The following is a 24,360-nucleotide window of genomic DNA, read 5'->3' on the forward strand; positions in this document are numbered from 1 at the left end:
TGGGCCTCAAAACGGCTCAAGCAGGCAAAGAATGGTATTCGCATCAATAACGTTGCACGCATCACGTGTCTCTTTGCGTAACATTTCATTGATGCATTTCAAGCCGGCTTCGCCGAACGTTGATTCCAACAGTAGTGTTTTACCTGCCGTAATGCTTAATGTGTTTCCCCAAAAATTATCTAACGCACGCACACCTACCATTAAGACCTTTCCGAATCCGTAAAATGAGGAAAGATTGTAACTTACGCACTGTTCTTCGCGGCCCAAGACAGATACAAAAACGGGATGGCAAAGGCAGGAGGTTAACCGGATAAGACTCTGGTTTGCTACCCTGCTCTGGGTGAAAGGTAAAGAGAAGCGAAAGACAGAAAGAACAGTGGAGAAGAAAAGCAAACAAACGAAAAAAAAATATAGGGAAGGTCGTCAACGTCCACGAGAACTAGTCTTGCTGCCCAAGAATGCAGATGGAAGTCAAGAGGTGAATTGGGTAGTTCATATATTGAAGTCGCCTAATGCACACCAAAGTTGCAGGCCCCATGCTTTGGCAGCGGATCATTTGAACTTCTCTGTAGTTTCCACACAGAGAAAAAATTTGTAGGCGGACGTCGCAAATAGTGAACTTTTTCGCAGCAGAAGAGTATATAGGCAAAGGACAAAAGATGTCACGAGAAAATAACAGAAATGACGAAAAATGTCCGCAGAACAGATGCACAGTATAAATCTACGCTGTTATATATACCAGTTGAGTAAGTAGAAACGCTCCGTAATTTTTTCACGGTGATCTGGCGTAATTATCGCATGGCAGTGATCGCTTATTTGTGCAGTGGGGAAAGAAACTCGCCATCCCGGCCCTGCGAAAGTGGATGCGCAGCGAAGCTGTTGAAAACAACAACTACAACTGCTGAAGATGGTAGACAATGCTTTATGGCTTTAGAGTAATGGTAGTAGTACTATACTAGAGTAATGGCAGGAGCGGGAGTAATCGTAATTTTGACAGCACGTCGCCGCCCATAGCCGTGCTACAACATTGAGATCAATTAGTAGGCTGGTTATTTTATGTACGAAAGGTTAGCGACGTCACAACCCACGCCGCAAGCTGGCGACGCCACCGCCAGCTTACGTAAAAGTAATATTTATCGGGAAATGTACGCGCTACGTGCCTGGCACTGTTGTCAGCAGTGCCTTAGCATCAATGATGTGGTTCCGATGATTGTGTGGCGTTCAAAGTCAGTGATGACGATGAGCCACGATAAACACGAATATATTTTTACTGAGCAGAAGGCCCTAGCTGACTGTAATTCGCCTCGACGGAACCATCTCCCACGCCCTGGCCGCGCGTGAGCTGAGCCCCGCGCCCACTTCGCTTCCTAGGCAGTGGCCCGTCCCAAGCGAGCCGCCGTCCTCATCTCCCTCGACGTCGATGCTGCTACAGTTGTTTTGTGCTTGTTCTTCATGCGTTACAAGGAGCACCTTATCATCAATTATGTGGTTCGGGTCATTTTTCTTTTATTGAAGTGAATGTTAGGAGAGGTTGGCGCCTTTATGGTGGTACCGGCTACTCCTTGTCACTTGGCAAACGAAACAAATTTGCGTAAAAAGAGAGAATAGCGACACAAAATATAAAACTCAGTAGAGCACCGGATCAATAAAAAATATACAGTCCAATACTACACGAGTCACAAAGTTATGTGCATTAGTTCAGTCCATGTACGCATATAAAAGGCCGATGTTTTGAACAGCCAAAACACACATGTAATACACTGCAAGTACAGGACAGAATTATACATAATGCATAAAAGTTGCGATAGCCACATAAACCAATTATGAACCACGAACAACGTTTATGTAACTCATTTAGCGTATTCGGATCATCCGATACTTAATATTTTCCCAAAATGTTGGTGCCCTCTAAAAACTGTTTCAGAGCAAGAAGTGCTCTTTTTTGAAGGCCCGCAGTTGGCCATGGGCCAAGTATCTTTTTTAGAGTGAATGGTCTTCTGTCTAATATAAACAAATTAGCTTGCCGTACCGTTCTTTGTGTATCGTATTTCGTGCACTCGAGAAGAAGATGATGCACATCTTCGTCTGGATGGCCACAAGAACACTGCGGACTAGAGACACGTTTTATCCTGTGCAAGAAGTGTTTCGTAAATGCAGTACCAAGACGCAGCTGCTGTATCAATGTTTCAAACCTTCTGTTGTCTCTTAGAGTTTCTGGCATTGATAAGATTATACACGTGTCTATAGAGTATAACTCCGAGTTTTTAGTTTGCTGGTCAACCCAGGTAGTTTTGCTGATGCGACAAGAGATCCGTCTCAGGATCAGGCGGACTTCACTACGCAATAAGGGAAGATTGGTTGTCTCTGCGTTATTGTGCGCTCGATTCGCAGCTGCGTCCGCTGCAGTATTACCAGGAATATTGCCTGTGCCCAGCTATCCATTGAAATGCAATTACGTGGTTCATTGCGCTTGCTTTTGTAAGTTCTTTGAGCGTCTCACACAATAGCGACGTGTTCAAAGAATTTTTCTTATTGCTCTGTAGTAATGTGAGAGCGGCTTGCGAAGCGCTAAAGATAAACCATTTTTGCGAATGTTTTTCTGATGTTATGAAACGCAAAACACACAGGATTGCAAATAGTTCTGCCACGGTGGAAGATGTCTCCCGGGATACTTTAAAAGTTTGCTCTAGCGCTAAATGTGGAATGACGAATGCTGAAGTCGAGGAATTTTTATCACACGAACCATCCGTATCAACGTGGATGTACTGGGGATATAATGAGTAAATATGGAAGAGTGCCAGTTGCTGTGCTGCTACTATGAACATATCTCTCTTAGATATTAAATATCTCTCCTAGATATGATCCCGTCAACCGATAATTCTATTTTAGGGCATGTTAACATCCAGGGAGGGTAACTAACATCCACTTTGCATAATTCAAATCTTGGTAATAATGCTTTATGTTCTCGAACAACTTCATGAATTTTGCTTCTGTTTCTTTCGTTGAGCGCGAGAGGTTTAATGGATGCCTCTCGTGTTGGGTTAAGATGCGATAAATATGTTGGCATGTTTCATCCGTTCGTATGACTGGAAATGGGGGGTGACGAGCTTCAGCAATTACTGAAGAACTCGAGGTAGCCTGCGGGACTCCAAGACACACTCGTAGCCCCCTTGCTAGTAAACGTTCAAGACGTTCCTCAGAAGTTTGCGATAAGCCATGGAGAATAGGTGCCGAGTAAGCAATTTTTTTGTTTTATGAGTGCGTTATGAATTTGTAGTAGCGAAGAGACTGATCCCCCCCACGTTGTGCCTGCGAGCCGCCGAAGTACGTTTATTACTGCATTGGTCTGCTTTTCAATTGCGCGGATGTGTGAAGCCCATGTTAGCTGGCGGTCAAGAATAACTCTAAGAAATTTATGCTCTTTCACAAACATCAAGGTTTGCCCGTTAAGCCTAAGTTGGAAATTAATCAACTGTGCTCTAGTGAAAGGAAGTACGGCTGTCTTTGCGTACGAAAGACTCATGCCTCTTTCTTTTAAAAAAGGTGTCGAGGCTATCAATACCCTCTTGCAGCGTTGTTTGAAAGTCTTGTATATGAGATCCAGAGGACCATATGCAGATGTCATCTGCGTACAGAGAATACTGCAGACCAGACGGGAGTTCTTGTGACAAGGCTGCCATGACACAGTTGAATAAAAACGGACTGAGAACGCACTGCCCTGCGGAACCCCCTGCGTGATGCTGTGATAATTACTTTCTCCTTCAATTGTTTCCATAAATATTTTTCTATCTTTCAAGAAATTTGTTACCCATCGCAGCGTTCGACCATGTAGGCCAAGCTCTAACATACCAGCAAGGACGTGTATGTGACTTACAGTGTCGAATGCTCTTGGAATGTCTAAGAATACTGCTACTGTCACATTTCCACAAATTCGTTCATGTTCCACGCATGTGGTAATGTCTAATACTGCATCCATTGTACACCGATTTTGTCGAAACCCGGTCATGTGGTCGGAAAACACATTTGTGTGTTCACACCACCATTGCAGTCGACTGTCTATCATCTTCTCCATTAGTTTGGAAAAAGAGCTTGTAAGACGTACGGGTCGGTAGGAGTCTAGACAAACTGGAGTCTTTCCTGGTTTTAGCACTGGAATTACCCGAGCTAATTTCCATGAACTCGGAAGAGCCTCTCTTATCCAGATATCATTAAATATTTCCAAACGAGTCATTCTTCCTACTATACCTAGGTTCTTTAACATCGCATACGTAACACCATCTGGGCCTGCGGTTGTCTTTGTACGGCATGACGAAAGAGCACTTTTCAATTCATTTAAACTAAACTCACAGTCAAGTTGAGGATGTTGTGACGTAAAGACTCACGAACCTTCTGTTCTGCTAGTGTCGTCGAACTTGCAAATTGTAGGCAAGTAAACGGAATTCCTGGTCTGGATATAAGTTGACAGAATTCGTCAGCAACAGAAGTTTCCGGAGTGCTTCGAGCTACGGCAAGGGCTCGGAAGGAATGGCTCTGGGTAACTGGGCCACTAAAAGATCGGACAACGGACCATATTCTGGGAACTGGAGTAAACGGAGACAACGACGCGCAGTATTTTCGCCATCTTCTCGTACCTAATTTTTGTAAGCGCCTGCGCGAAGTTGACTGCACTTTCCGTGCCATCTTGTAGTCATCCAGCTTTCCACTGCGGCGGTAAGCCCGTTCTACGCGTCTTCGAATTGCTCTTAGGCATTCATATTCGCCGTCGACTGCAGCGTATTCATTTGGAACAATGACTTGCTTTGTGCAGATTTTGTAAGACTCACACAATACATTTGCAAAACTTTGAAAGTTCGGATTGTCGCCCAATGAGTTACTTAAATGGTGCCGAAAACTTTGCCAATTAGTATATATTTAGTAGCGTCGGGTCCCCTCACTCCGTATGAGGTGATGTTTTACCAAGATTGGAAAATGATCACTACCGTGCGTTTCTATGTCATTGTTTTGTTCTTGTTCTTTATTGAAACGTATGCTAATCTGTATGTTGTATGCGTGGTTGTATGTGTATGCGTGTAAGCGCTGTTCCCTTCCCTTTGCTGAGTGATTCTAGCCTCTTCCTTACAGGGCCATGAGCCATCGCATATTTTGCTTGTTCACGGGGTTAAGAGACATTTATGATGCTAGTTTTCTGTCGAAGTACGCGAAGGAAGCCCGGGATCCTAACCATGTATAGTTTCGATGTAAAAAGCGTAACAAAATAACTCCAAAATAACGTGACAAATTGTTTATAGCCTATCGGCTGCCTCTCTTTCGGGGCTGCTTCACTGAATCACGAAAACTCTCTCTCTCTCTCTCTCTCCCCTTTTTCTTCCTGCTATGTTCCTGCTTCCCTAATTTGTGATTACTACTAAGGTGACTGCGCAAAGGCAGATGGTCTATTGACCCTAATTGTTCAAACCACGTACTTTGAAGCTTCCAGGGCGAAAAAATTGCAGCTTTGTTAAGTTATACGTTTGCGTTATTTACGTGACTGCGAGGAGCGGCACGCCACACTGCCAGATCGCGTCGCATCCATGTAAACGGCGGTAATGCATTGGGAAGGCGCATTCCACTGATGCGGCGGGAGAGGCTAGTTCGAAACGGGCAAGTCGTCTCACGCAGTGCATGCAAACGCTGGCGTATCGAATCGCGGTATAGAAGAAAAGTCAGACAGCTTCCGCCGTATGCTCTCCTGCACTGTCCGGCAAAATGCGAACTGTTGGAAACAGGTTCTGGCTTTTTTTCGGACGAAGTGGAATGCGAAGCATGTAAACTGCACTAAAGAATGTCATATTGTGATGCACTGCTCTGTGACGTAAATGCTGCGATTGCTCTGTCCAAAGACTTTTCACGCCTGGAACGTATTGAGCTCGGAAAAAAATCTTGTAATGACATCCTCTCTCTTTACCCTCCTCCCTCCCCCCCTGAATGAGCGTATGATATCATGTGATATATGAAATGTTTTACTGCGACATCGGTTAAAGGCTCGAAACTGAGTCTTTGTCCTTCGTCCGTCCGTCCAACCATTCCATCGACCGACGACGACCGCTGTCCTAATCGACGTGTTTTTGTCGTCGTTAATCCGACTCGTCATTTGCACCTTTCTAGAGTGAATAAAAGAAAGTGCAAGTGGGCCGTCATTCGACCCTGGGCGGAGCCAAACAAAGCTTGGACCCAAACCAACACGACTAGAATTTGAACACACATTTTACAATAACTGAAAATTCTGCGAGTTTGTATGCATGGATAATGACCTTAACAGAGCAAGAAAGGCAACGACACAAGCGAAAACGGCAGGAGAAGTGCTGAGTTCGTGTTACTGCACCACTGCGCATTTGGGAGTTGGGAAAGCTGACCACTGAGATACTGCGTATTTGTTTTATTTATTGCGTGTTCAGCCCAATAAAATCGCACAAACCAAGCGATCACACTACATGCATGCGAAACATTGTGTTTGCATTAATATTGCCGAAAGATATCCGAGACATACAGAAAAGCCACTCAGTCGGCTGGTTCAGCTTGTTCCTTAAGCATATCTCTGACATCACTTTTTTTTTTCATTTGCTTACGAGGGTTTTGCCGGGAATTTAGGGTGTAGGCTCCTTTCCCAAGCGTATCACCCTTGAAGAAAGGCGAATGCCAGGGCGGCGTGCACTTGTGTTCATATGAGAGCCAGTGGTTACCCGACGGTGGCGGAAATCGAACCCACAACCTCCTGCAGCCGAGGCGGGCGCCTACAATGCCGCACATTGCCGTTGAAATTTTCCGCTGTCGATATTATATTTAAATTTGCGTTTTTGTCCTTGTTTTCCACGCAGCAAACCGCTATTAGTATATGGTACAAAAATACCTCTTTCTCTCAGCTAATTTCTGTCCGGCAATGTTGTAATTTAAAAAAGAATGATTCGATCGTAGGATTTGTGGGCCTATATTTAGATTTTCCTAAACCATCTTGAGCTGGAAGAGCAGAGTACATGTATCTGTACATTGGGGCAGCAAGAGATCCGTCAAGCAAATCTCGGTACAGCTTTTGACGTGCGACAGTTCTTAAGTAACCAATAGAAATGCGTGCCTCGAGCGGCCAGTCACGCGACAATTTTGCGTGCATTTGCGGGCTTCTTTCACTCTCGGAAAAACACTTTTATGCAACACGTATTGAGCAACAGAAAGCTGTATCGGGAGTTTTTCATGTCGCTCTACAATTTTCTCATTGACACTTTTCATCTAGTTATAATAGTTGAAAATTTGATTAATCAATTAAGACGAACTATCTAATTATAGGGGATGAAAAAAATTATCTGCGTTTCTCCAAGCGACGGCAAACAACATCACCTTTGTGCTGCCCAGCTACACGAAATTCGCATATATTTAAATTCTGGCTAAAGCTAGCTGGGATACCTTGCATATAAAAGCCTTTCATTAAACGGCTACGAACATCAGGTTCTATAAAACTATGCATTTTCTCCGAATATGTCTACCCTTCTTAGCCTTGGAGAGTCAGAGCGCTGAAGTCCTTCCTTGTATTTCGCATTCCAAGAAATACATTACAATGCCATACAGAAAGTTACCCTGATCATAGAGATGACAAACTGGCAACTTACTTACTTAAACCAAATTTCACAATTTTTAAAATTATTACTTAAATATTGCACTAAACGTTTCATTATTCCAAATTCTCGTACCACTCGTACCAGCTTTATGCAATGCTCATAACACAATCGCCCTCCTACTCTAACCAAACCTCTAACCACTGGCTTTTTGCCCATTTCAGAAGAATTGATCTTATATTTTTAAAAAGCGCAGGCAAGTAAACAATAAGATGGTGGTCACCACATGACAGTATGCTGCTGTCGCAGTGATTGAATTCAGATCCGGATAAATCACCAAAATTCTTCAACATTGTCTTTTTTCTTACGGCATAAGCATGCATCAATAGTGCTCATGGTTATCACTGTTAGCTACAGCATGCTCAATGGCCGTAACAGCCATTAGGGGACCGCGTTCCCGTTCGACGGCCGTAACGAACGGCACGTGACCTGCTTCCGGACAGCAAAGCGCCAATATCTGAATGAACGGTGTCCACCATGCGACTCCCAGTTCGAGAAAAGATGCACGGAAAAAAGGTGGTTCGCATTAAATTGCTTCGCTGCCCTACAAACCTTATCCAACGAGATTTTATGAACTCGATGACAGACTATACGTCTTGTCACTGAAAATCACGAGGTCTCTGGCCGTAAATAGCGCTTTGAGATCAGTTCATTGGTCTGCGTGCTCCCTCACGAGTAGACTTACTCAGATCCATCCGTAGGTCTGAGTCTGAGGGAGTCTGAGGCAGACGAAGGGGTGCGATTCAGCCAGATGCATGGATAATCACAAAGTTTTCTCGCAAAACAAGATGTCGTGGCATTTAGCTCGCTCCCTATCCCCCACGCCACGTATGGCCCGTCCATCTTTAAAGTGGCTTAGGGACATTTGTTCGATAAAGTGTATCAAAACACCCAGCATCCTGCACGAAAGCTCCACAAACAACGCAATTTTCTTGAACCGGGGCTGCCTTTCTTGTTTCCTTCTAAAAAACTAAACACCGTGAATTTTGTGTTTGCCTCCTGCTGTGCAACATTTTACTGTGTACCATTCCGCTATGACCTTTCTGAGACCATGCTGCAAGCTAGATAATTTAATAACTGGAATTAAATTGGCTTTGAGGAACGTCGGAACTATATATTTTTTTATTTATTTATTTATTTATTTATTTATTTATTTATTTATTTATTTATTTATTTATTTATTCAATGCACGCGATTAGTGCAACTCCCAAACGCAGGTGTCCGCTGCGAAATAAATAGTACGCGTCCCTGCACAGCTCCGTGCACACATCGTAAAACAAGATGCTACGAAGCTCGGCTCTAATCAAGTCCTATGGAGCCGGTATGGCACTTGACTGATTTCAGACAATCGCGGCCCACGGGTGTCCGTAAATAACAGCGACTAGTAAATAACAATAATCGCGGTCGATGAGGAGGAGGAAAAACATTTACTGAAAAAAAAAAATAGGAGAAGCAGGTGTGTTTCCGCTTGTGCGGGCAGATGCCCTCAGCCAGGGCTCCTGCGGCTCTGGCTCTCTCCCGGGCACACCGCCTCAGTTGCCGGTAGTCACGAGAGTGAGAGCTATCAGCCCGGGGTCAAATTGCTCGGGTGCGGGGTTGGGTATTTGTGGGGCAGCCTTTACAATGGGGCACGCTTACGTGGGGTGATAGAGGGAGGCGTAGTCGTTACAAAGGGGTCATTTGTACGAGTATAGTGCAGGCTGTATTGCGTGTAGTCCGCTTAAATGGGGGTATGTGTTGGTTTAAAATTGTCGCCAGGCTACGGCGTCTTCGCGTGAGAGGTTGAACAAGGAGCGTCGGTGCAGTATTATTCCTTGTTAGACCACTGTTGTTTATTGCAAGCCTCCATATACGTGCGAACTTCTGTCACCTGCACCCAGGGGGGTCATGTATATGCGCGTAAGCTATTCCGAAGATACAATTAGTAACGCCTACGGAACAGAAAGAAAATTTGAGACATTCTATGAGATATAAGCATTCCTCTTTCTATAAAATATTTGCTACCATCGTTTCTTTTTCTTTTCTCTTTCTCATACGCTCTTTTTCCAACAGGGTTTGTCGACAGAGTCGATGTTGTTCGCTTTGTGCGTTGCTCTGTGTATTTTGCTGACTACCCTGGTCGCGTCATGCACGAGCAAACCCAGGATTCCCCTGGGAAAGAGGCTCCCACCTGGTCCAAGAGGTCTACCTATCGTCGGCCACTTGCCCTATGCAAACGAAGTTTTCGATCACAATAAATGCCTGGAACATTCAAAGATGCACGGACCGGTTATCAGGTATGTCACCTTGTAAGAAACATTAAAAACTGTTCTTTCAGTTCGCAGTGCTCCTTGTTAATAATTATACTCGAATCCATTCACAAAACATGCCCTGCTTATAAATGCTGAAATATGTTGTGTACGTTGAAATAGAAAATAATGTTTAATAATAACTTTAAAAAGCGCTGACCTTCGATTCGGGCGCGCACTTTATTCAGGATCAGCACGCTTATCGTTGGCGCGCATAACGTAAGGAAATATAGAGATATTAAACACGAAGACAATCACTGGCCGAAGCTAGGAAAGTCGCTGCGGTCTTTGTCTACTCTAACGTCTTGGAACAATGGAGTCCTCTAGCAGTATATGATAGCACATTACCGCTCATAACAGACACGCTCATCACAAACGGAGCACAACTTTCACGTTACCCGCCGTGGTTGCTCAGTGTCTATGATGTTGGGCTGCTGAGCACGAGATCACGGGATCAAATGCCCGCCACGGCGGCCGCATTTTGATGGGGGCGAAATGCGAAAACACTCGTGTACTTATATTTAGGTGCACGTTAAAGAACCCGAGGTGGTCGAAATTTCCGGAGTCCTCCACTACGGCGTGCCTCCTAATCAGAAACTGGTTTTGGCACGTAAAACTCCATAATTTAATTTAACTCTCACGTTGCAGTTGCGTGCTGAGCGTAGAAAGGGGTTCCGGAGTATTACATGAATGCGTTGAAAGAAAGTGAAGCATAAAACTAGATATATTGCAAGCGATTCGGTTACCTTATTCCACGTGTTTCCTATAAATTGAACCAAAATTATTTTTAGAAAGTGTGGTACGTGTTAGATTAATAAGCGCCATACTGCTCATTAGTCATATTCCTCAACACGGCATATCGATCATAGTGGTGATGAATTCCTTGAAGTGCGATTAGATAGCCAATTAGTCACGTTTATTTATAAAGATTTTCAAATATTTCATCCCCAGCCGTACGTGGGACATGGAAAGTCGTAGAGCATGCTCAAAAGCACGCAGTGAATTTATCGGCATGAAAATTATGTTTACGGGGCTCTTTCTTGCGGGATAACAGCTCGCGAAATATACAAAAAAAAATATAACGGCACTGCACATTTCTATGCACGTCACAGCGCGTCTGCATGGCAGTGCTCTCAATCGTGCTTCGAAAGAAAGAAGCTCGCATTTCGATTGCAAAAGCAAAAAAGAAAAGAAACCGTCGCCCCATGGTGTCCAACGAACGTCACCACCTGCATTGCGAAGATTCAAGTTCGTCCCGGCTCGAAACCTTTGTCTAAACGATGAGCCATATAGGCCGGTGTTTTAACTACGAAAAGAAACGCACTCGTCGGCTTTGCACGGGCGCACGCGGGCTTTGTCCTTTGGAAACACGATAGAGGGCACTGCAATTCAGACACTCGAGTGCAGAGTTAGCGTATTTTTTTTTCATATTTCGCCGTGTTGTATTTATTATTATTATTATTATTATTATTATTATTATTATTATTATTATTATTATTATTATTATTATTATTATTATTATTATTATTATTATTATTATTATTATTATTATTATTATTATTATTATTATTATTATTATTATTATTTATTCCTCTTATGGAGTCTGGCATGCCGAAACCGCGATCTGATTACAAGGCGCGCCGGGGAGAATTTCCAATCAATATTAACCATCTGGGGCTGTATGACGTGCACCTAACGAACCATGCACGAGTGTTTTTTTCATATCGCCCTCATCAATATGCGTCTAGCACGGCCGGGATCGATCGCAGCATCGATGCGCCATATTCACCACGCCTTTAACTTCACATGCGAATCAGCCCTATTTTCACCCTCTCCACCAGATTTATTCTCGGAGGCTCTTGCAGATCCACCATTACAACTCTATAGCTATTATCTAGACCGCTCCCCCAAACATCTACAACGGCCTTGGGCGCTTCCATTAGTACTACGGTACAACGGGCATAACTGCACTTGAAAATTTGGACATTGCCCGAACATCACCCATAACCTGCCCCCTGTTTCCGCAAAATAGAGTTGTTTTTATTTTGCTTATTTTGCTTTCACTTTGAAAACAATTTAAACAAAAATGTTAATTAGGTTTACTTCAATCATGCCTTTAGACGAATTATCTGCTCGGCCGAATATTGTTTGCAAGAACAACCAGAGCAATGTATTTACTTATTAAACGAATTCCATTAATTAACTTCTTACTAATATTACGTTTCATGTTTAATATTGAAAAGTTCACAAGAGCCGCCATAAAGGTCGATTTACGGGTTTCTACATTTCAACGTGGCCGTGCAGACCGAAATAACTGGCGTCAAATTTGCCTGAATACACACGCCGCATCCCGAAGCGCGACTAACAGTGCCACCCCATTGCGACGTAGCTGGGCGGGCTTAAAATAAGGTTTCGCCAAAGCGCGAGACAAAGCGCTCCGTTTTGCTTCTGCTGCTGCATGGCTATGCCTACGATGGAAAGTTGCGCAAACCGCGAATGGGAAACAGCTCTCGCGGTAAGAGGGAAGCGCGACGGCAGCTTCATTTTAGACCGGAGGAAGGATTTTAGCTCGGCTTGTCGGTGCATATTAAGTTTATTTGTCAACTGTTCGAGGACGGGGAAAGGACAGGGTCTCGTCCTCGCGCAGTGCGCACGAGATATTTTAGGACAGTTTTTTTTAGGCGAAAGCCTTTCTGGGCTCATGGTGAAGTTTGTGTCAGCAGACCCGACCACCGGAGTGTCCGCCGAGGCGTCATCACGCCATATGAAGACAGATTAAAGGCAGAATAAAGAGTCAAAAATGATTTATATTGCCAGTTAGTGAATGACAAAATTATAATAGAGATTGGTAGATGTTAGTAATGACTAGTGACTCCGAAATTACTAATATGTCTTACGACGGCTTGTAATGACCACAATTGATTAGGAATGACTAGAAATGTCTTGTAATGAGTAGTTATGACTAAAATGACTACTAATGACTTGTAATGACGACTAATGACTACGAAATGACCAATACGTCTAACGGCGGCTTGTAATGACTAGTAATTATTATGAAATGGCCAATATGTCTAACTACAACTTGTAACGACAATTGATTAGTAATGACTAAAAATTCTAACTAAGAACCAGTAATGACTAATAATGTCAGAAATTAAGTGTAATGACTACTAATTACTACGAAACGACCAATATGTCTAACAACGAATTGTAACGAAAGCAAATGATTAAAAATGACTAAAAATGCTTAGTAATAACCAGTTATGAGTAAAAATAACACTGAAATGACTTGTAATGACTACTGATGACTATGATATCACCAACATACCTAACGACGGCTGGTAATGACCACAATTGATTACAAGTGACTAAAAATGTTTAGTAGGAAGCAGTAATGACTAATAGTGACTGAAATGACTTGTAATGTCTAGTAATGACTACTAATGACCAATATGTCTAACGACGCATTGTAACGACCACAATTGATAACAAATTACTAAAATGCTTAGTAATGAGGCGAATGATGAGGGGAGGAAGAGCAGGCTTTCGCCGTTCACTTCTTAAGAGAGATCTCCAGACAGTGTAATTTTTACGTCACACAATGGTTAGATGGAGTCCCGTGCTACTGATGCCGCGTGCGAAATCAGGTAAATTAACTAATGTTTGATGCCGATTATTTTGGTCTGCATGGGCATTTTTAAATGTAGACACAAGTACCTAGATATTTATGACAATTCCCTAGAACGGTCCAATATAAACGTGTTCCATAAAGTGTCAAAAAGGAAGCTAATTATTGTTCTGAGTTCATTTAGTGAATTGATTGCTGTGCTTTTTTCTTTAAAATCCAACTAATACCTAATCATGCCGCGAACAGCTGGCGTCTAGCAACTTCTTTATCTAACCTTCGAGGCTCATGGCCATGTGGGATAAACAAGAATCCTGAAGTAAAAAAAAGTTGAGTAATTGGAAAGTAATTTAAACGGTTGTTTCCTCAATTGCCTTCACATGTATTGTGCACCGTTGATGGCCATAAGCATAGAAATCTAGGCCAAGTGTTCATAAGGTGTGGGCTATATGTTGCATGTTGAAACATCGTTTGCGGAATCATTGCTTAGAAAATAACGATTCTGAGAAACTTTCATGCTGCCTTCCACAAAGGAGCATAGAAACGTTGTATCACCCGCAAAGACTCGCCATTGACGGCCTGGACGGACTAAGGCCAGCACATGCTTACCAAGTCACATTGCCTCGCTTACAAGCGAACTTAGAGCTAAAAAAATTTACCTCGAAAAGGCAAAAATTTGTATGTGGCCTAGGCTTACTTCAACTCGCAAGACCTATAGTTCACCAAAATTCGGACTCGAACGAAGGCCCGCTACGCTCACATGAGTTAACTGAGAATTAGACTCACATGGGAGTATGAGTAGAAATGACTGCGAGTTAAAAAAAACCATGATTGATATCACGAGCCTGCGAAGCCGTCTCGGCATACCAGCATGCCCAAACGCTCAGCCACTCAATATGCACAACTTCACTCTTGCTCTGATAGGGCAGTCCCTGTTAGCCTTCTCTGCGCGCGAATTTACATAGCTGCAACATATTGAGCTGAAACATGACAATAATATTTGTTTCAGAGAAAAGATGCCATATCTTAAGAATTGATTTTGTCAGGCAATACTATTTACATGGTCAAGCCGCTGTTCTTATTGCACACACATCCATATAAATTTATTGCTTATAAAAAAAGAGTAAGCACCAAAGTCCACTTTCCTTCGCAGGTTCAAAATGGGAATGAAAGACGTCGTCATCCTTAACGATTTTGAGTCAATTAAGGGAGTACTATCAAGAAAAGAATTGCTGAACCGGACAGAAAACTTGGTACTCAAGAGCAACAAAGTTACAGGTGAGCACTGACCTTTAGTTCTCTCTTCGCGTTACAGCACGTTAGCTGAGCTTGTGACAATAGAAACGAAAGGTTGTTCTCTGATGGCCATCTAGCACGGAATCGTCCGCACATGCGTTCTGACGAAAATAAAGTTTTTCCATCCATCCATGCCGATATTTCACCACAAACAAAGCAAGTCTCTCCAACGCAATATTTCAGAAAAAGAAACTTCAGTGGCTCCAAAATGTACATCTGTTGTATATATATATATATATATACTGCACTGTAATATAAGGAGCAGTGGGGCTGTGGCTATGAGAGAGACAACGACGACTAGAGAGACAAACCTTGTTTCTGTGCTCGATCGGCTATATTACGTCTCGCTGCTCTATCGTTCTAGTCGCGAACGCTTACTGCCCAAAGAGATTCGCGACATTTGGCGGAAGGTACTGGACCTTTTGCGAACCTGGAACTCCGAAGCCGGATGATCCCTGTCACATCTCCCATGCCTGAGGAGACTAGTCCTACCGAGCCACCCATGGCACCGCCTCCTGTCGCCTGTCCTGGTGCGCCACGCCAGCGTGGCGTGGTGCACAAGGACAGACCCATATTCAATGGCACTGACGATCATGACGTAGAGGACTGGCTGTCATCGTAGAACCGAGTGATTGCCCATAACAAATGGTCTGAAGCTTACACGCTTGATTACGTACCATTCTACCTTTCCGGGGTCGCCTATCTTTGGGTCCGCAACCATGAGACTGACTTTTCCACCTGGACAGCATTCCGAACGACACTTCAAGAAGTCTTCGGTCTTTCTGCTGTGCGCGGACTTCGGGCTGAACAAGAGCTTCGCTGTCGTGCCCAACAAAAGGGCGAAACATTTACGAGCTACATTGAATATGTAGTTGACATTTGCCGGCGTATCAACCCAGATATGACCGAAGATGACAAGGTCAAGAACATCTTGAAAGCCATAGAAGATGGCGCCTTCCAAATGCTCTTGGCAAAGAATCCTCACATGGTCAACGACCTCATTACGCTTTGCCAGAGCTATGAGGAGCTGCGCAAACAATGGCTTTCTACGCGCCGAGCTCTCGCTCCGGAAGTCGCGCTTTCAGCTCTGAGTGATAGTGTCAGTGCTACTCCTTGCAGTTCAGCAATTTTCGACCAAATCAAGCAATTTGTACGAGAAGAAGTGGCACGCCAACTCTCTTGACGGGCTTATGTACCGTCGTAACTAGCTCCCGGACGCCAGAAAATGGTTGCTTGTCATCCCACGGCATCTGCGTTCGGATATTTGTGCAGCGTTCCACGGCGATCCCCAGTGCGCACACGCAGGTGTACTGTACATACGCGCGTCTACGCCTTCGTTTCTACTGGCGGGAGATGTATCGATTCATTCGTCATTATGTCCGCTCCTGTCTCGTTTTCCAACGCCGTAAAGATCCCATTCGTCATTCAACCGCCCCATTGCAGCCTTTGCCTTGCCCAGCACGTGCTTTTGATCGAGTAGGCATCCACACCTATGGACCTCTGCCAACCACATCAGACGGCGATCGCTGGGTAATCGTGACCATCGAGCATCTTGCGCGCTATGCGGAAACGTCCCCTTTGTCCAGCGCTTCTGCACTTGACGTCGCCTAGTTTCTCCTGAGCCACATCATCCTTAGCCACGGAGCTTCCAGGGAATTACTCAGTGGCAGAGGCCGCGTCTTCCTCTCAGACGTCATCGAGGCTCTCCTTAAAGAATGCCGCATCATTCATCGCACCACTACTGTGTATCATCCGCAGACTAATGGCATGACCGAGCGCTTTAATCGTACTCTTGGTGACATGGTGGCCATGTACGTTGCATCCGACCAAACCTAATGGGACCATGTTCTACCTTTTCTGACCTACGCTTACAATACCGCCACGCAAACTACCACGGGATTTTCGCCTTTCTTTCTCCTGTACGGACGCGAACGTTTTTCCACAATAGATTCTATCCTTCCGTACCACCCTGACACCACGGAAATCACTACCTTATCCGAAGCTGCTGCACACGCAGAAGAGTGTCGCAAGCTGTCCCGCAAATTTACGTCAGAAGACCAGCAACGCCAAAAGCACCGTCGAGAAACTTTCCATGCTCCTGTAAACTAACTCCTGTAAACTCGCCAGTATGGATTTGGGTTCCAGCCCCTTCCCCTGGATCGGTCTTTGACTGTCGTCAAAAGACCGATGCGAAATTCCCAGCTGCAGGGTCACCACACAGGTAATGTAGAGGAAGCGCAATGCGCACCGCTGTTTTGCGTCCTGCAAGAACGTTCTGTACGTGTTCCAAAAAAAGTCATAGGTGGCTTGGGTCGAAGTTCACTTTCTAAATTCTAAGTTAAGTGGTTTTCCTTGTCAAAACCACGATATGATTATGAGGCACACCGTAGCTGAGGACTAAGGAATAATTTTGACGACTTGGGGTTCCTTAATGTGCACCTAAATCTAAGTACACAGGTGTCTTCGCATTTTGCCCCTGTCTAAATACGGCCGCCCTGGCATGGGTTCTATGCCGCAACCTCGTGCTTAGCAGCCGAACACCATAGCCACTAAGCAACCATGGTGTTTCAAGGCTCGCTTTCGGTATCTGCTTGGTTTTACCCATAATCAACAGAGCAATTGGTGAAAAACTGCTTGCAAATTACTTTTTCTTTTCGTTTAATATAATTATAGTCAGTACAGTTCGATCAAAATAAACATTAGCATCAGGCATTTGTGTGTTTCGGCTTTCAAGTACTTTTTTTGCTTTTACGATACAAAAAGCGCATTTACGTTATTACATTTCTTTAATGCTATCATAACGTTCGGAAAAAAATGCTCACCTAATCAGAAATATTGTATCAGGAGGTAAGGAGGGAGGGGGGCGAACCTTTGGAAGCGTAAACAACGATTACAAAACAAAAAGTCGATGTCATGCGAAGCAGTGTGCAGGGAGCCTACCAAGTTAACGCAACGACCATGAGAGGACCAAGACGTAGGTGGCTGTACCATCACCTACATGACACGCATTTCATGACATTCATGAAATGACCCATCATTTATGTTGGTCATACACTCTTTTCATACTATGCCAATTTTGGTACAAACGAAGACGTAGGCGGCTGTTTGATGACCTACATGACACGCACGTCATGACATTCAGGTAATGACTTATAATTTATGTTCGCTATAAACTCTTGTCATGCTATGCCAAGTTTAGTACATACCATGACATAGGCGGCTGTTTCATAACCTACATGACAGGCATGTCGTGAGCTATCATTTATGTTCTTCATACATTCTTGTCATACTATGCCAATTTTGACACATACCAAGTTAACGAACCGACAATGAGAGCACTATGCACATGGACGGCTAGGTAGATAGATATATAGATACTGTCAAAGTGGCAAATGTTCGCCAAGAAATGCGCGCTTTGTCGTCTCGTCTAGACAGAGCCGGTTGCAAAGATCATGGTCACTGGAATCGAGTTTATGCAAATGGTGTCGGATCAACCCACTCAAATCAGGATCGTGCATACGAGTCGCCTGAAAAACTCTACAGCTCCTCTTGTGCGTCAGTTTTCGAGGACTGAAATGGTGCCGGCCGATTGTGCCGGCCCATTGTGCCGCATCCGTGAAATATGCGACTTAGGTTCGCAAACCCGCCTCGCCACAAGTCCGAAAGTCTCTCATCTGGTCAAGCCAACGGTGCGCTGTAGAAAATACGTAACCTTCGCGAAACAACGAACGCTTGTTTCTTCATACTCCATCGCAGTTGGAGCGTATCATGCCCCCGTTTGGTCGAGTGAATTCTGTCGCATGGCTATTTTTTTTAATGCCTGATGAAAAAGAATACTACGTTTAACATGCGATGAAATAATGCCGAAGAAATGTTTTTAGACTTTCTTACATTTTGTTTACGCAGGCATTACGGGTCTGAACGGCAACGCGTGGCTAGAAAACCGGAGATTTTGCCTTCATGTGCTTCGAGATTTCGGCTTTGGAAAAAAGAGCATGGAAGAACATATCAGGGTAAGCACATTTCATGGTATATCATATATTTCTGTCTTTCGTGTGTTATTTTTTTCCTTTTTACTACATCAGCATACTTGCAAACAAGCCTCAAATGTGAATTACCAGCTGCAATTCGGTAAAGTTCATTTTATATGACTAAAATGTTATACATTATGCAAATGACCCAGAGCTGTCTGTATTGCAGCTTGAAGCTAGGTGAACAGGCAAGCTCCGCCAGAACAGAGTTTGAACTGTGCTATATATAAAATAGGACACCTACACCCAGACCAAGTGTGAACACAACTTTGCGGGCTAGCGAAAATTTTAGCGCTGTTTATTACCTCACCCTAGGAAGAAGCGGAATACCTTTTTGACAAGATACGGAGCTTCCGCGGCATTCCAGTGGATATCAAGGAATACCTGGTCCCAAGCATGTCCAACAACATAACAGCTTTGGTGTTTGGAAGGCGCTACCAATTTGAAGATCGAAGACGCAAGTTCTTAGACGAGCGGCTTGCGTTGCTTCTCAACGCCATCGGACCTCGAAGTCTTTTAACATTTATCCCTTGCTGGGCGACGGGATTAGCAACATGCCTGCCCTTCACCACGTTTAGTCTAGTCCAGAAGGTCCTCGGGGAGTTCACCAAGTTTATTTGGCAAGTACCTTCTGGTTATTGGTGTGTTATACATGAAATATCCCAACTGATACTGCAATGGACAATGAAATGGGGAAATAACATTGGTAACATCCTCACTTCGTTGGCTAAATAAAAGTGGTCGCTTGACCGTGGGCTCAGCAGCCGTCCACTGGTGGTTCGAGAACAAGCTACAAACCATCCACGGTGGTTCACGTACCAACCAGCAGTAAGGAAAGCAAAACACTGCACATAATATTTAAGAAGTTTGCAAAAGGATTTAAACATGATGGACCCTATCGTATTGCTTCAGTGGTGCGTGCGTGTTTTAAGCAGTGTGGGTTCATTAGTTCCCTGTACAATGCTTTATAAAATTTGAGAGTAGAATATAATGTTTGTAAATATAACTAATGTTTGTAAGAGTCCTGTAAGAGGCATTGTAACAATGTTTGTAATAATGTTTGCAAGGTTGTAAATAATGTTTGTACTAGTGTTCGTAATAATGTTGTAAGACGCCGCGGCGTGCTTTCTAAATGCATTTATACTAGACCATAAAATATGACCATATCATTGATATTAGATCACAACACGCGTTCCTAACAGTGGTTCAAAACTGCAGCCTACATTAACTTTCAGCTGCCTGAGTATAATGACCATGGGGACGCGACCCTCTAGCGATAAGGCACGCTTCATTTCGCCGGGTGGGCCAAGATAATGTAAAGATTCTAATACAATTTCTTTGATCTTCGAGCGCCGTAATTGGTCCCAGTGGCACTTCACCTACGTTATCCGCACGATCCGCTGGTCACGAGCAGTAGATGACAAAAAAGGAATCGAATCGCTAGAAAGAAACCATGACATTATACAAGGCCAAGCGACTGCTGCACTCCTTTTGTGCCCATTGAAACCACCGACGTGGCCAAAGCACGCAAGGCATTGCACAGCTAAGGTCCTTAGATAAAAAAGCTTTATCTAGGAACCAGCTAAAAGACAAATCAGCTGTGACCGTGCAACGATTGCACAAAGCAGGCTAATTCAAACCGATGGCCCCGGTACATAGGGCTTCTCCAAGCTGGAAGAGTACATGTATGGAAAGCACTTCCTTAAGTCGACACACTTGTATTAACTCCGCTTGCGTTGGCTTTGAATACGGCAGTGGCTTTCCAGTGGTCTTTCTCGGGGATTCCTTTCGACGCAGTGATGCTGTGATTCCGTGGTCGGAGTAACCTTGAACAGTGTAGCATTCATTCGGCTGATGTTGCTTTTAAGAGGAAGTTCGCACTTGTCAATTCACGAGTTTATCAGCGAGTTTGGTCTACGAAAAAAAAAGTCCCGACGACAGTTTTAATTCAAAGACATGCTCTGATCAAACTTACGCAGTTTAATGACGTTTATATCACAGAAAATTTCCAGCTAAACTTACTCTTCAAGGAATAGTTTTTATTACACAAAAAAGAACACCATTATCTCGCCCAACACCGGTCTAAGAGGACTGCGCGATGTCTTAATTTTGTCTGTGTGCTTTTAAATTTCATGATCAAATGCGATGTGCTTGTCTATTTTAGAAGGTCACTTGTTTGAGAATTGATAACGAAGTTAAATCAACGTGATAGTTTCAGGAAGTTTCCTGCTGTAACTTACTTGGTGTTAATGGGTCGAGGCACAGGACTAAAATAGAAGAGGAGAAAGACGGAGAAGAAGTCGGAGGAGAAGTCTCATTCATTTAGCCTTTGGTTATGATAAACTAATTACCTGCCATCTAAAACTTGATTCCAATCAACCTATTTTCAAGTTTAGTTTGTACCATTTCATATTCCTTTCTTTCTTGTATTTCATCTGTCCAGTTGTTGGCGAATGCCCCTATGTTAGTATATGCTATTCTAATTTAGGCTCCAAACCTACATGTATAAGTGTCTTATACCATGTCAGGCGCCATGAAATGACAATGAAGTTATGGATGCACTTCACTGCATCCTGATTAGTCGACACATTAAATGACAACATACAAAAACCGATACATAACTGAGTTACATGTCCTTAAAATTATCATGGAAACTTTTGTATTTTCATCTAGGCCCACTTAAGGGATCATTATATTTCAAAACATAGATTGCATGTACTTTAAGCTCGCTTGGCCACCGCAACGTAGTCTTGCAGATAAAACATTACACAGAATCGTTTAGAAAGAACAACTAATTGGAAACGTAAATTGCCCATGCGAGTATTTTTTCCTGAATTAGGAGAACAATGATGTGAATCTATGTAATGATGCTGCTTTCTAAAATATCAATTAACAATTTTCTTCTTTTCAGTGATCACGTTCAGGATCATGAAAGAACTCTTGAAGAAAGCAGCGACCGAGATTTTATTGATGCCTATATAAAAAAAATAAGGGAGAACAAAGACAAACCAAACTCCAGTTTTCAAAGTGAGCTGTGTTGCTATTCTTGCGAAAACTCTCATTGTCATTCGGTAAACTATGAAAACAGAATGTCTAAATTTTTTTCAAGCTTACCTGCTGAAAACTATGAGTTAAGCGCATTCACTTTGTTGTGTAAATATGATCTGCAATATGGTGGTAGCGGTAATGTGGATCCTGCAGGGCTGCAATGTGCAGTATGACCTCAAAAAGTATGTAGTTCTATGGCTACAATAACACAAGGAGTTCTCAGCCCGTCTTGTTGTTTTGCCTCTAAGTCTATTCTCAGAGTCTATTTTTCCCGTTACCACAAGCTGACATCACGTAATTTAAGCTTTAAATAAGAAGATTCACGAACATTACTAAAAGTGTTTGATTCAGCAAATATAGCGAAATTTACTCAATATATCTTCAAATAAACAATGGAAATTTGTTTTCGTGTATTCGCAACATAACATGCGCCCAGTTTAATAATCACTGCTTAATCTAACTGTATGAGCAGCGAGAGACAGCCGAGACGCCATGGCTTTTTTACTTCGTCTATGTAAGTCGAATACTGGACATAAATATTTCAATGTCCTGCTGGGCTCAAATGAATTGCAATGAATGTCCATTTCATGTGCTTCCTAAATGTATATTTTTGAATGAGTTTCTCAGACTACAACAATAGCGCAAAAGCATGGCACGGACGGATGAGATGAGACACAGAAGCGCTGACATTCAACGCGTTTTGGTTTTTCGCTATTCTTCGGCCGCTGTGCACTAACAAGAATAAACTGCCTTGTCAATTTTCTCAGTGTCAACATTGATCGGCAACGTTGGCAATTTTTTCGGCGCCGGGTCCAACACCGTCATGATGACTGTGCATTGGCACATCCTCAACTGCGCCGACAAAGTGGACTCCGTGCAGAGACGCATTCAAGAGGAGATAGACCGGGTGGTCGGACGGGAGCGCCAGCCTCGCTGGGAGGATCACAACAAGATGCCCTTCACCACGGCAGTCATATGGGAGATGTACAGATGGCGTACCATTGCACCACTTAGCATACCACGGGAGCAAGTATCTCTCCATCATTTTTCGTTGTTGTTGCTGCTACTGCTACTGCTGAGAGCCCAGAACTGTACGTTTTTGACAACAAAATTATCTGATGAAATTGTGAGGAATCGGTGATACGCAAACCTTTGCTTTATGTTCACTTAAATGCAGTCACGTCTTCTTAACTTCTTTGTAACTCAACGATCCTCGTTCAACGCACGCCATTTTCGTTTCCTTTACTTCCTTCTCCGCAGTCAGCGGCTTTTAATGCCGACTTCTTCATTTCTTGTCTATTGTACTCACGTCTATTCAGGCACTTGCCCTGTGGGACTTATTCATTCTGGTGGACTGCCCAAGAATGTTGCCATACCCTGTGGCACATCCGCACTTCCACATACCCAGCGTTCTAATCAAATAGAAACCTAGTGGAAGATATCGTGTGATGTAGGTTGCATAATTCGCAAAGCAGCAGCAGTCGTGAGAAAAAGCAAAGGGAGCCTTGCTTTAAGAATTAATGGCCGTTCTTATACACGCGACACAATGGCGTCTGCACTTTACGCTATGCAGCCAGATGCCTGCCTCCCTGACGCGTTGCTAATTTCACACGTCGTGGACACTGAGTAGTGTGTGTGTGTGCGTGTGTGTGTGTGTGTGTGTGTGTGTGTGTGTGTGTGTGTGTGTGTGTGTGTGTGTGTGTGTGTGTGTGTGTGTGTGTGTGTGTGTGTGTGTGTGTGTGTGTGTGTGTGTGTGTGTGTGTGTGTGTGTGTGTGTGTGTGTGTGTGTGTGTGCGTGCGTGCGTGCGTGCGTGCGTGCGTGCGTGCGTGCGTGCGTGCGCGCGTGCGTGCGTGCGTGCGTGCGTGCGCGCGTGCGTGCGTGCGTGTGTGCGTGCGTGCGTGCGTGCGTGCGTGAGTGCGCGCGCGTTTTACGCGGTCATCCCTTATGTCAGATTTATCCTTGTTTCAACATTGCCACTAACAATTTATTCCTCAAATACAGGCACGGATACAGTCAGGAAGATATAGTCAGCATATTCTCGCCATTTTCTAAAATTCTATTTATCATGTTCTCATTGTCAGCATACATTACAAAGGCGAGTGTCGTTTCTACACAACATACGAGATGCTCGGAATAAGCCATACAAGTGTTCGGATTTGTACAATCTCAGCAAGAAGTAAAGCAGGCAAAATCCAATTTAACAACACCAGGCATACGGTGCCAGCCGATGAGCTAACTTATTTGCGATATTGACATAGTGGAATATTAGAATACATAGTGATTACAACTTAGTGGCATATTAACCGCGTGACCACATTGAAAGCAACGGCAAAATGTTGGACGATACAGACTGTGCAAGAACCTGGTGTGAGTTTGTTAGATATAGTGTCACAGGAGCGCTCAAGACGTGACCGTGTATCCGACTGGA

The 24,360-nt window shown here is 43.7% G+C and overlaps 1 protein-coding gene across 1 annotated transcript in view; it reads left to right on the forward strand.

Moving 5' to 3' along the window:
* The window catches only part of LOC142578856 (cytochrome P450 2A4-like), a 34,860-nt gene that overhangs the window by 4,819 nt on the left and 5,681 nt on the right, over positions 1-24,360 (forward strand). The window contains exons 2-7 of the mRNA XM_075688493.1: positions 9,696-9,919; positions 14,710-14,834; positions 18,759-18,865; positions 19,199-19,503; positions 21,795-21,910; positions 22,699-22,957. Of these exons, the coding sequence (XP_075544608.1) occupies positions 9,696-9,919; positions 14,710-14,834; positions 18,759-18,865; positions 19,199-19,503; positions 21,795-21,910; positions 22,699-22,957 (1,136 nt within the window). The remainder of the gene's footprint in view (positions 1-9,695; positions 9,920-14,709; positions 14,835-18,758; positions 18,866-19,198; positions 19,504-21,794; positions 21,911-22,698; positions 22,958-24,360) is intronic.

The sequence above is a fragment of the Dermacentor variabilis genome, chromosome 4, assembly GCF_050947875.1.
Source record: "Dermacentor variabilis isolate Ectoservices chromosome 4, ASM5094787v1, whole genome shotgun sequence".
Lineage (NCBI taxonomy): Eukaryota > Metazoa > Arthropoda > Arachnida > Ixodida > Ixodidae > Dermacentor > Dermacentor variabilis.